Source organism: Cuculus canorus, chromosome 1 (genome assembly GCF_017976375.1).
Source record: "Cuculus canorus isolate bCucCan1 chromosome 1, bCucCan1.pri, whole genome shotgun sequence".
In the NCBI taxonomy this organism is placed as follows: domain Eukaryota; kingdom Metazoa; phylum Chordata; class Aves; order Cuculiformes; family Cuculidae; genus Cuculus; species Cuculus canorus.
In genome coordinates this window covers 76,125,767-76,140,144 of record NC_071401.1, presented here as the reverse complement: position 1 = coordinate 76,140,144, position 14,378 = coordinate 76,125,767, and the positions used below count along the sequence as shown (strand labels likewise).

General features: G+C 41.7%; 1 protein-coding gene across 5 annotated transcripts in view; it reads right to left on the bottom strand.

Moving 5' to 3' along the window:
• Positions 1 to 9,103: 9,103 nt before the first annotated feature.
• TBL1X (transducin beta like 1 X-linked) overlaps positions 9,104 to 14,378 on the bottom strand; it is a 196,404-nt gene continuing 191,129 nt past the window's right edge. For all 5 annotated transcript variants that reach the window (XM_054078594.1, XM_054078604.1, XM_054078624.1 and 2 more), the window contains one exon: positions 9,104 to 13,428. In XM_054078594.1, coding sequence (XP_053934569.1) covers positions 13,402 to 13,428 — 27 coding nt within the window. In that variant the 3' untranslated portion in view covers positions 9,104 to 13,401. The remainder of the gene's footprint in view (positions 13,429 to 14,378) is intronic.

Below are 14,378 nucleotides of genomic sequence, written 5' to 3'. Positions count from 1 at the left end.
GGGAGGAGTGAGTATGCTGACATCTTGAAAACCATCCAGCGATGGGGCTCAGTGCTAGGGTTCATCGCATTTTAGGGTGGCAAGGAGCCTTTTAAGCTTCCAGGTTTCTCCGCAGGGGACATTCATCTCTTTGCAAAGCCAGTGCCTCGAGCTAGGGAGGCTGGCAAGGTGTCAGCTCACTATTGCCTGTGCCTCTTGTCTTGCTGTGAGTTATCTGAGGGGGCTGTGAGTTTCTTTTTGTGCCCTGATGTCGTATTCGGATGAGTTTCAGGCAGCCTCTGCCTGAACTTCTGTGGGAAGGAAGCCATGTTTTAAGGAAAGAGCCATGATGGATAGAGATGGGTTCCTCTCTCTGTGGAACAGAACGACTGCGTGCCTGTTAATAAAGGCAACCCGTGTTGATGAAGCCTTGTCCAATCCTTTTCTCTGCCTCCCAAGACCTACTGAATGTTTTTGCACAGCGTAGCCGGGAGGGATGCAAAGGGCAAATGGAGGCCCTGGATCTTTGCTCTCCAGGTGGCACTGGGGAGGAACGCACCTGCTTAAGCACCTATGAACCTCCTGAAGAGTCTTGAAAAATGTGCAAAACCAAACGTACCTTCTTTCACAGAATCACAGAATCACAGAATCACAAGGTTGGAAAGGACCCATTGGATCATTGAGTCCAACCATTCCTAACACTCCCTAAACCATGTCCCTCAGCACTTCATCCACCCGTTCCTTAAACACCTCCAGGGAAGGCGACTCGACCACCTCCCTGGGCAGCTGTTCCAGTACCCAATGACTCTTAGTGTGAAGAATTTTTTTCTGATATCCAACCTGAACCTCCCCTGAGGGAGCTTCAGGCCATTCCCTCTAGTCCTGTCCCCTGTCACTTGGGACAAGAGGCCAGCTCCCTCCTCTCCACAACCTCCTTTCAGGTAGTTGTAGAGAGTAATAAGGTCTCCCCTCAGCCTCCTCTTCTCCAGGCTAAACAACCCCAGCTCTCTCAGCTGCTCCTCATAAGACTTGTTCTCCAGCCCCCTCACCAGCTTCGTTGCTCTTCTCTGGACACGTTTATTAAAAAAAAGTATGTTTTTAAAGTCCTAGGTATAAAGCAATGTGGTGGGGATTTTTTTGCACAGGGTAAGGAACCGGCTGTGTTGGCTGGGTTGTCCTTGCAACATCCTCCTCCCTCAGTGGTCATCAAGTCTCAGGACCTCATGAAAACACTGGCAGCCATTCATCACAGCTGTAACGACATGATAGCATCTGCTCCTGTTTTTGCCTGCTCCAGCAGATCTTGAGTGAACTTCCTTGAGGAAAAGTGAAAAAAAAAAAAAGGAACAATGCAACTCCTTAGGCAAACGCACTGGACCAAGCACTACGTTTTATGCGGCAATGAAATGGTGTCCTGCCCCCAGTCATGTGCCTCCATTTCATGAGGAGCACAGCATTCTTCTCACCAGCCCTTTCCTCAAGGCACCAGACATGCCTTACCAAGGATCAGAGGCATTCCCTCAGCTGTGCTAAGTGCTCTGGGTAACAACCCAGCTCTGCTAACACCCAGTGTCAGGCAGTCAGCCATCCCCTAGGAATGCAATTACACCCAGATAAGCAGGCTCTTTCCTTGGTTCCCAGGGATTTCATAATCTGAAATCTTGTGTACTCAGATTCCTACAGTACAGCGCTTGAATTTATAATGAAAAAAAGTATCGCAACAACATTAAAAATTGTTTTTGTTAAAAAACAAGACTTCTTGTTTGCTGGGGAATGACACTGGGGTGCTCTACGGGGCTGACGTTGAATAACTGGAAACTTGTGAAAGGCACAAGTAGGTGAACCGAAGACACAAAGGCAGCCCCAAGGGTATGAGACCTGTTCCTCTCTTCTAGATGAATTTATCCCACCACAGGGTGGTGGGACACACAATTGCCCTGCTGCTACTGCCCCTTCTGCCATCATGTGAGTCCCACTGCTGCCTCTTGGAGCCACTCCACTGCATTCATGAAATTAAATATTCACTGGCCCAGAAACAGGGGAGGAGAGCTGAGCGATACTGACTTTGCAGCCCAGCAGCTGGAGACCTGTGTTCAGCCTCTTTCTTTCACTTTGGCATCATTCATCTTTACAGGGGAGCCGTAGTCCATGCTCAGGACTCTTGTGGGGCTGCAAGGGATGGTCTGGTGTTGGCTACAGGTCTGTAAAACCTGAAAAAGTTAAATATATATATTTTTTTGTGGCTCCCATTTCAGGTATTAGTTTTATTAGTACATTACTGGGAGACAAAAAATTCTATGTATTGTTTTATTAGTAGACACGCAATTAATGGATTAATTTTATGCCAGATGAGATTCCGATCATACCCATGGAACTGTGGAGTTGCCTCTTATCCTGTAGACACTTGTGAAAGAAACTAATAGATATTCAAGAACAATTACACAAACAACCCATACGTTATTGCACAGATAAATAGGAAAACATGCGTAAACTTATAAGAACTCCTTAGGTTTTAATATTATAACATCATGATTTCAGATGATGGATAAACTATAAATGGATTTTTTTTTTTGGTTTAGAACTGTTTTGGTGGTTCTCCCCTAAATGCCTTTTCTTAAAAACCACCATGAACAAACTCCCCAGAAGATACTACTGAAATGATAAACAAATATTCTGTTTTCAAAAACTTAAGTTTTCATTGAAATAAAAGTTCAACAAGCAATCCACTTCTGCCCCAAATATCCTCCAAAACCATCATCAAAAATTCCAGCAACTTTTTCTCAGTAAATTGCCATTGCTTTGTCTTCTCAGCATTTTCTTCAGGGCCGGTTTCTAATGACAGCTGAGGGGATTGGTTAGTTTCATTTCACTTCAGCTAACTCAAACAATAATCTATTACATGGGACACCAAGAGGCTATTGCTGAAAGAGTGGAGGTTTAGATTAGATATTAGGAAGATGTTTTTTACTGTGAGGATGGTAAGCACAGGTTGCCCAGAGAAGCTGTGGATGCCCCATCCCTGGAGGTTTAAAATGCCAGTTTGGATGAGGCTTTGGGCAGCCTGATCTAGTGGGACGGTCCCTGCCCAGGGCAGGAGGATTGGAACTGGGTGATCTTTAAGGTCCTCTCCAACACAAACCATTCTATGACTCTATGATTCTTGGGAGAAGTAAATCCAAAGAGCAAGTCCACTTTAGAAAAGAATCCAGATAGACAGCTCTTTCTGGGCAATAATACCTTCCTCAGCCCAAGACATCCAGGGCATAGAAGGACAGTATTAATGAATTAGGTTAAAATAGTAGGGTAGAAAGCAAGGTGTTCTTCACTCTCGTAATTTCATTTTGGGTATTGATCAGCTCATCTTTCCACCAAAGGAGGAATAAGCATCAAACCTTCTGTGGTTCAGAATGTGGAAAGGAATGACTGAGTGGCAAGACATATTAAGATGAAATGAATTCTTCCCTGCTAGAGGTGATACTGTGAGTTCAGTTCCTACTGGAATGGATTTGGCTCAAGAAATGGATCTCAGTGGTGTTTGGATTTTTTTTGAAGTAAAATTTTTTTAAGTTCTGGTGGGGCATGCTGAGCTGTGGAGAACATTCTTGGCCTGCATGTAAACTAGTCCCTCTTCCTCACCCAACCGCTGATGATTTTTGCTCACTGCATTGATGCTGCAGAGCAGAAAAAGACAGGCAAAATTGTGCCAGTTTGTATCAATAGGATTTTTGTCATTGTTGTTTTAAGTAGTCTGCAGTGGTATATGCCGGAGGGCTTGTGGAACTTCTGCAGTGATTAGAAATGGTGGCTATTCCCGTACCAATACCTTGGGTTTCCAACTTTGCACATGGAGAAGTAAACTGAAGCTATGGCTCTTTTGCAGAGTCTGGCAGAGACCAAAGCATTTATTTTCTGGTTGTATTTATTTTCAAGTTTTTTTGTAGTGATATAATTATTAACCATTCTGTCTACCAGATCCAGGATTTTCTGTATCGCAACCTAATGTTTCTTGCCTGTGGAACATTTCTAAAGATCTTTCTCCAGTCTTCAGCAATATCTCTGTACTGAAGCAAGCCTACGTACGAATGCCATTCTTGAAGTTTGTGGATTAGAAAGATTCCATTGTTGTTTTTTTTTAATTGCTTTGATCTGTATTCCTTGATCAAGTCATGAGACCTGGACCTTTAATGTGGGTATGGACCTTTTATGTGGATATGGCTCTCTTCCTGTGCCATCCTCTGTGGAGGAAGGCAAGTAGATGGATGATTAGACATGGTCATGTTACTGTGCAGGAATTCCTCATGATTCGCCCCCAAACTAGCCTCTGGGAAAGAAGCTGACAAGCAGCTGTTGTACAGGACTTTAAAGATGGTGCTATCACGCTGTGGACTTTTCCCATCAGTTGTCTGATACAGACCTTCAGGAGTCTGTAAACCTGTCCACCCTCAGCATTCTCACTGACAATATTCTCTGTAGGGACTCAACACCTCTTTCAGCCCACCTGGCAGAACACCACAGCTGTAAGGTTTATAGAAAGCCTGAAAACCCTTCTAAGGGTTTGGTCTTTCTGTCTTGCCTGCAAAGAAAATATTCAGAGTTTCTCAGAAACTGCAACACAGCGTGTAGGGATGTGATGCTCACTTGACACCACTGATTTTCAGAAGCCTAGCATGGTAATTCTGAATTTTGGAAAAGCAGAATGGCAGAGCTTCACAACTAAATCCTGTCTGGTTTTTTTGTGCATTTCTTACTGTGATGAACTACTCTAGCAAAGGACTGGGATGCCAGCTTTGCCCCAGTTCTTAATGGGAAGAACTTGGAAAGAGGTAAGCAGAATCTTTTCTTGATCTTTTCTACTGAGACAGGTACTAATGATTTACACAGTGAAGCCAAGGCTTCTTCAGTGAAAGCAGAAGATGTTAGAACTTGTAGCAGGAAAAGAGGATATAGCTGCTTTCCTGTGGCTCTTGGGTTTTGTATTCTTTCGGTTTTGTGAATATAGTCAAAAGGAAATAGAAAAAAATCTATCTCTAAGGAAGCAAAGATCTTCCTTCCTGTTGGGAAAGGAGTCAGCAAGGATTATAAATTCCTTGCCAAATGAGTCATTTCTTCATGTAAGTGACTTCAAGGCTTTAAAAATTACTTTTTGGACCATGGAACTTAAATATGAAACTCCACGCTCTCTTAATGGATGAAACTGATCTTTCCCTTGAAGGGAAATGATGCACCGAAAGATGGCAGGGAAGAAAGTGGTTTTGAGTGTAGTGCTGCATTATTACCTCTTCCTAGAACAGCTCTAATGAATGCTTTTTTATTGTAGTGCACGCTACCGACAGAGGCAAGAAGCTCATATTCGGGACTGCTCAATGGTTCCAGTGTTAGTTGTCAAATGCTTTACAGGCCAAATAAACATTTATAGGATAAATAAAGGGAAACTAAATGACAATTTTAGTTTGGCAGTCATGCATGTTCTTGAAACATGCCTGGAAATTACATAACTAAAAATAGGACCATCACATAGCACCTATTTAAGAAGCAGCTAAAATGAGAGCTTTTGTATAGTGCTACCGATTAAAGCTCTAGCCCCACTGTGGCTGCTTCCTTAGCTCTCATGTTCTTTATTTTGAGAAACTGTCATCAGGACTGCTGGTATTCCCGGCCTTGTGAGAGCCAAACAAACATATTTGGCTGACTGCTTTCAACTTGTATGTGTAGAGGGAGTTAATTATGCATTAACGCAGCGCAAATTTCAGAGCATGAACTGAGACAAGTGGTATGAAAGGGCATTTCTTTCTCTTTTTCGAATGTTTAATGCTGGACTGACATGCTGCTCATCAGCATACTGCTTTTTCTAGCACTTGACTAAATGTATATCAATCCTGACTTAAAGGTTTAGGTCCTTAAATACCTAAAAACTTGATGATGTGACACCTAAGACTGTTCTTGATCTGAGTATTAATTCCATTTAGAGTTTCTGACAATCTTTCAGCCTTAGCTAACGTGAATGGTCAGTGTGTTACATAGTCATAAAGCAAAAATGTCATGTTTCTTGTTGAGTCCCCCATTAAGTACCACGGGTACCATTTTGAGGAATAAACCCCAGCTAAATGCCACACAACATCCAGCCCATTAAAGTTAAAATCACTTCACTGTGTCCTTTAGGGTGTCAGCGCTGCAAGCCCCAAGCAGAGAGAGGAGCTATGAGATGATGTCCATGAGAGCTCCTCCCAGGGTGAACAACTGCAGGAGTCCCGCTTTTGTTGCACCGATGCATCCGTTGGAGGACAAGGCATCCCTCTTTTCTAGATGCATCTAATGATGGCTAAACAGAAAAAGAACCAAAACCCCACTACATGAGCTCAAATATTCTGAGGTCCTTCAAAAACCTCCAACTGCTCAAGCAAGGTTGAATTTAAGGTCTTGATAACTTAAAAAATAATTGACAAGTTATCTAGATTGACTTACAGCCCCAATTTATTTTATCTGGAGAAGCTTCTTTCTGAGGAAATGTTTTTAGAAGTACTTCAACCCACTATCACTCAAATTGGTTCCTTACCAGCTGTATAGATTTCCAACAAATGCACCAAGGGGGGGAAAATAAAATCGAACAATAAACATGTAATGCGAGCGGCCATAAAGGTGACCTGGTTGGAAGAGGGAAAATACTGAGCAGAAGATATCTGCTCAAATATAAGGAAGAAAATGCCTGCCAGTCTGGGAACTGTGAGCCTGGAAACCAGAAGCATCCTTAAGAAGCACTGCTGGTATCTTTGAAACGCATCCGAGTATCTAGAAACTGGAGATAGCCTGAGATACCCTCAAAAAGCACAAAACCAAGGAGCTGTAATGACAACTTAATAGCTGAAAAGGTGAAAAATAGACTGGGAAAAGTTGGAAACGTCCTGAGAAAGCAAGATTCAGCAACTACCATTGGCTGTTCTAACTGCAAGTACAGGCAGAAAAAATAAAAACTCATCTGAAAGAACAGAAACAATCCTCCTCCATCTGTCGTCCCAGGTGGAAACCAGAAAGTAACAGCATCCATTGGTGGCCAGAACTGTTGGTGTCCTATGGCTTCTTATTCAACTATGATATAAAAAAAAATACTTATTTTTTATCCAAAATAGACACCTGTGGCCAGGGAGAGTTGGTTTCACGGTACACTCTAACTTTGTTCAAGTTCGTACAGTTCTGGAGCTGTTAAGAATAGTTTTGAAGAGTGCTTCTCCCCACACATTCACTGCTGGTCCATTTGAAATTTCTTCTAAAACATTTCACTTTTACTTCCGCAGATCTAGAACACAAACCTGGAGACAAAAGACTCAGCATTAAGAACCGTTTCTGAAGGTGACCGGCAAGTCCTATTCCTACGCAGCTCCGTACACGGCTCATCAGCCAGATGGATGTCACACTGCCCAGCTTCAAACCAGCCTCTCTCAAGCACCTGTTTACACGCCCACAAGCAAGGGAACAAACCATCATGGGAGAAAAACCAAGTGAAAACCATAATTTAACACTTAGCTGGGCTTTCATTGCATTACAAACAAACATTTTGGTGGCACATCCCAGATAAGACTGTGGGCTCCGTTCACTTGCCTGAATCCCGTGCCCATTGCCATTGCTGAAATACATCCAGAAAAGATGCACAGGCCTGGCAGGCAAAACCCAGCACTTAGAGAGGACTCGTGCCCACTTGGAACAGCCGTTGGAAGCCAGGCGTGGTGCCGTCTCAAATGGCACAACTACCAAGCTCAAGCAACTGAATTGTGCCGTAGATGTACCCATTGCTGAAACCAGTTGAAAAATACTGCTCTGGAGTAGTTACACCAGCAGCCACGTAGAAGAGATTTCGTTAAAAAGCTGTAGCAGGTGTTATAACACCTGTGTGTCCTTCACAAGCTGATCAAGCTACAATTGAATTTTTTTTGAAGTAACATTAACAGCAAAGCCGGTCAGGAATAATCATTATGTCTACAGCAATATTTCTCCTTTGTCACATTGATGAAATCTTTGGGCATCATTCTGAAAAATTCTTCCTTTAGATACTGTTTTAGAGTAAACTTTTGTGGGGTAAAACTTGGAAAATCCCAGGACAACTGTTTATTAGAGAGTTGATTGCCGTGATCTCGCCTTCATTAAAAATTGACAGACAAGATAAATGATGATAGAAACAACACCACTGTTGTACTTATCAAACATGTATTTTATGTAATTTCCATCTCTGGCAATATTTACCTATTTCACAAGCAGTCTTAATTTCCAATAAGTCTTAATTTCCTACTAGTCAAACCTTACAAACCAGTAGCATTTTTACTATAATCCACAGAATCCCTTAAACTGCAAAAGAAAGATGTTTTCTGTTAGAACTTCCCACGCTTCATATACTTCTTCCTTAAAAATGTCTCTGTGAACTTTCTACAAGATCTTGGACCCTCACCGGGGATGCGTGATGTGTCAAAACTCATCAAGTTGGATCAAGACATGGATTATCTTCAAAGCAAGACTCTTGTCTGATGTTCTGTTGTTTCCCTGAGCCCACATCTGAGGCCATTCCAGTTTGCCCTCCCACCTCTGGGATGGTTGGGTCCCGTTCGAGATCTGCCTAAGGTTCTTGGTGCCCCATATATACATGCAAGTAGCCTTATTGTGAGTATATCTGCTGTCACATTATGGATGTTTGCTTCACTAGTATTAACTTTGTTGTAAGCTGTAATATTATAGATATCTCCTTGCCACTATTATTGGATACTGCTGTAATTGATTGTTGCTATAATTGATCATTGCTATACTACTGATCGCTGCTATACTACTACTTGCTGAAAATAACTTGTAATAGCTTGAGAGACATATATATATTTGCTTTCTTAATCATAGTTACACTTGCTAGCGGTGATTTGTATGGTATTTGTGGCAATCCATTCTAAATAAAGAGAAATTTAGAGAAAAAGCCTCCATGCCCTTGTGTATTACAAAATCCTATGAACCCACTGTCCTTATCTTTATAAACCCATGGGCTGAGCAACCCGTTAGGTCGTGACACCACATTACAGCTTAAGACGCCCAACCCCAGCTCTAATGCACAGGATTCAAAATAACCAGAAAAGAATAAGGAACAACACGCACAGAATTCTCTAATATCAAAATATAGCAATTTATTCAAGACACTGAATATGATCTGTTGATTCTCTCCTTAAAACAAATGAGCTACAATACACAAGGTGAATTTGAAGGAAGTGTGGGTGGGGGAAAAACAAAATAAGGGTTGATGTTGTTTCAACAGAACCTGGGAAATGTGGAAATGAGAACCAAGTCTGGCTGCAAGTCTGACACAGACAATAAAAACTGCAGAAGCCAGAATTCAGAATTTCAGTGAGTGGCTGAAAGAACATTTCTGCAAATTGACAAAGAACCACATCTTTTAAAAAGGCAAAAAGAGGAAAAAAAAAGGAGGAAAAATTAAAAAGGGGGAAAGAAAAAAGAAACCCCAAAACAAAGCAGACCCTTACATTTGACAAAGTGCACTTCACTTGGCTCTAAAATTAGCTATTTTTTCTTTTTTTTTTTTTTTTTAAAACAAATTAAAAAGAAATTTCTAAGATGTAGCATGGGGTTAATGTATATATAACCCTGTAAGTCAGGCCCTTTGGTGCCCCACAAGGGACCCAGTGTTTTCTACATAAAAGATTCAGTATCCTTCTAACACACACAGTTGAGTGGTTTATCAGAAACTGTCTTTTTTCACTTCAAGGCCAGTTCCAGACAGCCAGCAATGAAAAAATTCCAGCAAGCCTCGCGATGGTTTCACAGTCCTATTTGGTCACTTAGGTTTTTCAATTTCTCTTTTGTTACAAAGAACTATAAACAAAATTATCCAAAAATATTGTATGAAAAAAACGATGATGTCCATTGGCCGAGTGCTTCATGCGGTTCTGTTCCAGTGGGGTGCAGAAAGGCACCACTAGCCAGGGGATGCTGCCGTAGCAGTGGAGGAAAGTGAGAGCTTCCACAAGGGTAGTTCTGCAAGTGTAGACTTAGATGTCCACATCGAGCTATGCTCTGGAGAAGCCGCTCTCCTCATTGCCCATCTCCTAAAAAAAGCAGCCCACTAGGCTAGGATCAACCCTTGCAACTCCATCTTCTGCCTTCCTTAATAGCTGAAAACATTATTCTGCCTTTTCCTGAAAACTCTCCACTACCATATCTTTGAGGATTTTTCTAGGCTTTGGGATCTTGGGGAGGGAAAGAAAGGTGAATTTTCTTAAGTGTTTCACATATGCTGCTTTCAAATCTGACAGTGTCTTTAGGAGACTCTCTGTAGAGAAGCCTCTCTCACATACAGGCTTTGCAAATCAACTGATCTTCAATTTTTGTTGCTCTTGGCTGCCTACCTCCAGGTAGGCAGGCAGATGAAAGGTGATATCCCGACAATTTAAAAGAAAGGAAAAAGAAACAAGCATCATAGACACTGCCAAGGTGCCTACAGTAGCCATCCTGGGAACAACCACAAAACACGGGCTGTGTAGCCAGCCAGACACGCGGCATCTCTGAACTCACATTGAGCAACCGCATCTCTCTGAATCGCAAGGTCTGGCTTATTCAGGCATTACTTGATGGACAAAGGCAAGGCCAGGGTCCCATTTGCACTGCCCTCCACTGCCTCCAGACCAGGAGCTTCTGTGTGTTACTCTCAGAAATACCACCCAAAAGCAGCTTAAGAACTTAACCGTGTACATGTGATGATTGTAATCAAATCATCGACACAACCGTGCTTTATAAAACCACATTAAAGCTTTGTATTCAAATTCAAGTCTATCTGTGAACAAGTACTCTTTTTTTTTTTTTTCAAGTAGTGACTTTAAATTAATAGGTACACGTGGTTATTATAAAACCATGCAAAACAGCCCTTGCTCTTGGAGCAGAAAACTAAAACCAACATATGGATGCATTTAACATCAAAAATAATCCTTGATACCTGCCAGTGTCCAATTCCTTGATATAAAATACAAACAAGCCTAACTATCATTAATGGCCAACATTTTTTTTACTTCAGGACTAAGCCTCCCTTTTAGCCGTTAATCCTTTTCATTCTTTTCTTTCCCAAGCATGTATCCTTAAGAAATGCAGCTGAAGTTGGCAGTGGTTTGTTCCACAAGAATGACTAAGATACTGTACAGATGCAAGTGTGAAGACAGGAAAAGACTGGAGAAAAAATGAAGTACAGATTCCACAACGTCATGTTGATGCCATGATGCTTGCTGGGTCTTGCACTTGGGCTCTGGTTTTGGTTTTACTCAGATCAAATCATCACTTCAGCAGCCATGGTCAAATCAAAGGGAAGATCCTGTTACAGAGATAGCGATTCTGGGTGGGAAAGTACTACAGGACGTTATGGGGGTTCTCTGCTTGTTTGTTTTTCTCTCTTCTACAAATCCTAGCCTAGCCTCTGGGCTAGAGAGGACACCTGTTTGAGGATTTGCCTAAATAATGGCTGCTACCACTCCGAGGCTGCCTTATAGCACTTCCAGTAAACTCTGCCTATGCATCCTTCTTTGTATGCGCCATTTGCTCTTAGAGTAACGTAGTCTTCAGCAGGCATCCCTGCAGACATCTGGCTTGCAGTAAGGAAATCTTGTCTCAAGTGGATAGGTGGTGCTTTGTAGTCTTTATCATCATTCTGATCATTTCACCCACCCTAATTTTATAGGGGTATATATGTTGAGATATAATTTATGTATCCTTTATCATGTCCTCAACTAATCAAGAGTTCTGCATTGTCTTCTGAGCACCGCACCAAGGACACTCGCAAGGCTAAACGTCTCTGGACGAGTGCAGATCCAAAGCTTTTCTTGTAGCATGCGCAGTGAGGACAACAGCAGCACCACATATTGCCCAGTGCAATGGAAGAAGCTGCTTCTAGATGTGTGCCGACCACGGATGGACAGAAGCTTGGTAAGAGTCCATTCTTCAAGAATGAGAGATGCAGTCAATGGTGGAGGACAGCACTGCTCAGCAAGGCCAGGGGCAGTCAAACCCCTGTTCTGTATGAAACTCAAACTACTGCTAAAGGAAAGGAGATACACAAGCGTTTTCCCCTGGTTACCAAGGATAAATGAAAATACGGACTCAAGAAAATGAATGCTATATTTATAGTCTCAGACTTATGAATCCCTTTTAATATGTGTACATCATCAAACAGCCACAAAAATAGAAATGAGACTATATAAATGCCTGGCTGCTGGAAGAGGACTCTTAGGAAATGACTGGCATTTATTGTATCAAATGGCATTTTTTTCTTACAGCACTTTCTGAGAGAGAAGAAAGAGAAAAAGGATACTGCACCTTTCACGTTCCTTGGACTCTGTGTTATTCTTTTTGCTTGAATTACTCAACTGGTCTACATTTGGTGGCCATTTGAGGCTTTTAAAACTGTTTAACATAAAAAATATTTTTTTCCAAAAATACACTGGGTTCTTTCTGTTAAAAGTCATCTTTCTCCTGTAAAAATCTTCCCCAGCACTGCATTCTTATATAAAGCACTTATTACACAATTTGCTCAAAGTGCCCTTGAGACGCTAAGATCTGAAGCATGGAGGATTTTTTTTTTTTCTTTTAAATGGAGAGAAAGAAAGGAAAAGGAAGAGAGGGAAGAGAGGAGAAGCAGTCTGTCAAAAATTTTCATTGTCATGTCCACCTGGCTGTATCTACTATGGGCATACAAGGAAAAAAGAAAAAACCAAAAAAAGGACAAGAAATAAGAGGAGAAAAAAAAAGGTAGGAGAAGTTGGGAGTGGAAGGGAGAAATAAAAGGAAAACAAAAGTTTCATCCTAAGCCTGGGATCCTCCAGGCTGTAATATTCCAGCTGATAGAAAAACCACTGAACAAAAAAAGTAGTCTAGAAAATAGAAAGTGTTGTGATTACAAAGTTGAGCATTTCATCAGTACAAACTGGTCTTTGAACGTCCTTTGGGAGAGCAACTGTAGTGTCCAAATTGGAAGGAAAAAATACAACACCGCATGGAGGAGGATTTTTTTTCCCTTTTGGTTTATCACAGCATTTCTCTTTTTTTTTTATTAATTTTTTTTTTTTTGGCACAGCTTTTTTTTTTTTTCCTATCCATCAGAGCAAGTTCTCAGATGCAAACCAAACAGTGCAATGCCTAGCTGGTGGCTTCATGCTTCCAAGGCTGAATGTTCCAGGTGGAAACCATTCCCTCCCCCTCTGAAGTGACTGCGTTTTTGCTCCTCGATGAAGGTTACGGATAAAATACTAGACACCTGTGGCCAGGGAGAGTTGGTTTCACGGTACACTCTAACTTTGTTCAAGTTCGTACAGTTCTGGAGCTGTTAAGAATAGTTTTGAAGAGTGCTTCTCCCCACACATTCACTGCTGGTCCATTTGAAATTTCTTCTAAAACATTTCACTTTTACTTCCGCAGATCTAGAACACAAACCTGGAGACAAAAGACTCAGCATTAAGAACCGTTTCTGAAGGTGACCGGCAAGTCCTATTCCTACGCAGCTCCGTACACGGCTCATCAGCCAGATGGATGTCACGGTGCCCAGCTTCAAACCAGCCTCTCTCAAGCACCTGTTTACACGCCCACAAGCAAGGGAACAAACCATCATGGGAGAAAAACCAAGTGAAAACCATAATTTAACACTTAGCTGGGCTTTCATTGCATTACAAACAAACATTTTGGTGGCACATTCCAGATAAGACTGTGGGCTCCATTCACTTGCCTGAATCCCGTGCCCATTGCCATTGCTGAAATACATCCAGAAAAGATGCACAGGCCTGGCAGGCAAAACCCAGCACTTAGAGAGGACTCGTGCCCACTTGGAACAGCTGCTGGAAGCCAGGCGTGGTGCCATCTCAAATGGCACAACTACCAAGCTCAAGCAACTGAATTGTGCCGTAGATGTACCCATTGCTGAAACCAGCTGAAAAATACTGCTCTGGAGTAGTTACACCAGCAGCCACGTAGAAGAGATTTCTTTAAAAAGCTGTAGCAGGTGTTATAACATCTGTGTGTGTCCTTCACAAGCTGATCAAGCTACAATTGAATTTTTTTTGAAGTAACATTAACAGCAAAGCCGGTCAGGAATAATCATTATGTCTACAGCAATATTTCTCCTTTGTCACATTGATGAAATCTTTGGGCATCATTCTGAAAAATTCTTCCTTTAGATACTGTTTCAGAGTAAACTTTTGTGGGGTAAAACTTGGAAAATCCCAGGACAACTGTTTATTGGAGAGTTGATTGCCGTGATCTCACCTTCATTAAAAACTGACAGATAAGATAAATGATGATAGAAACAACACCACTGTTGTTCTTATCAAACATGTATTTTATGTAATTTCCATCTCTGGCAATATTCACTTACTTCACATGCAGTCTTA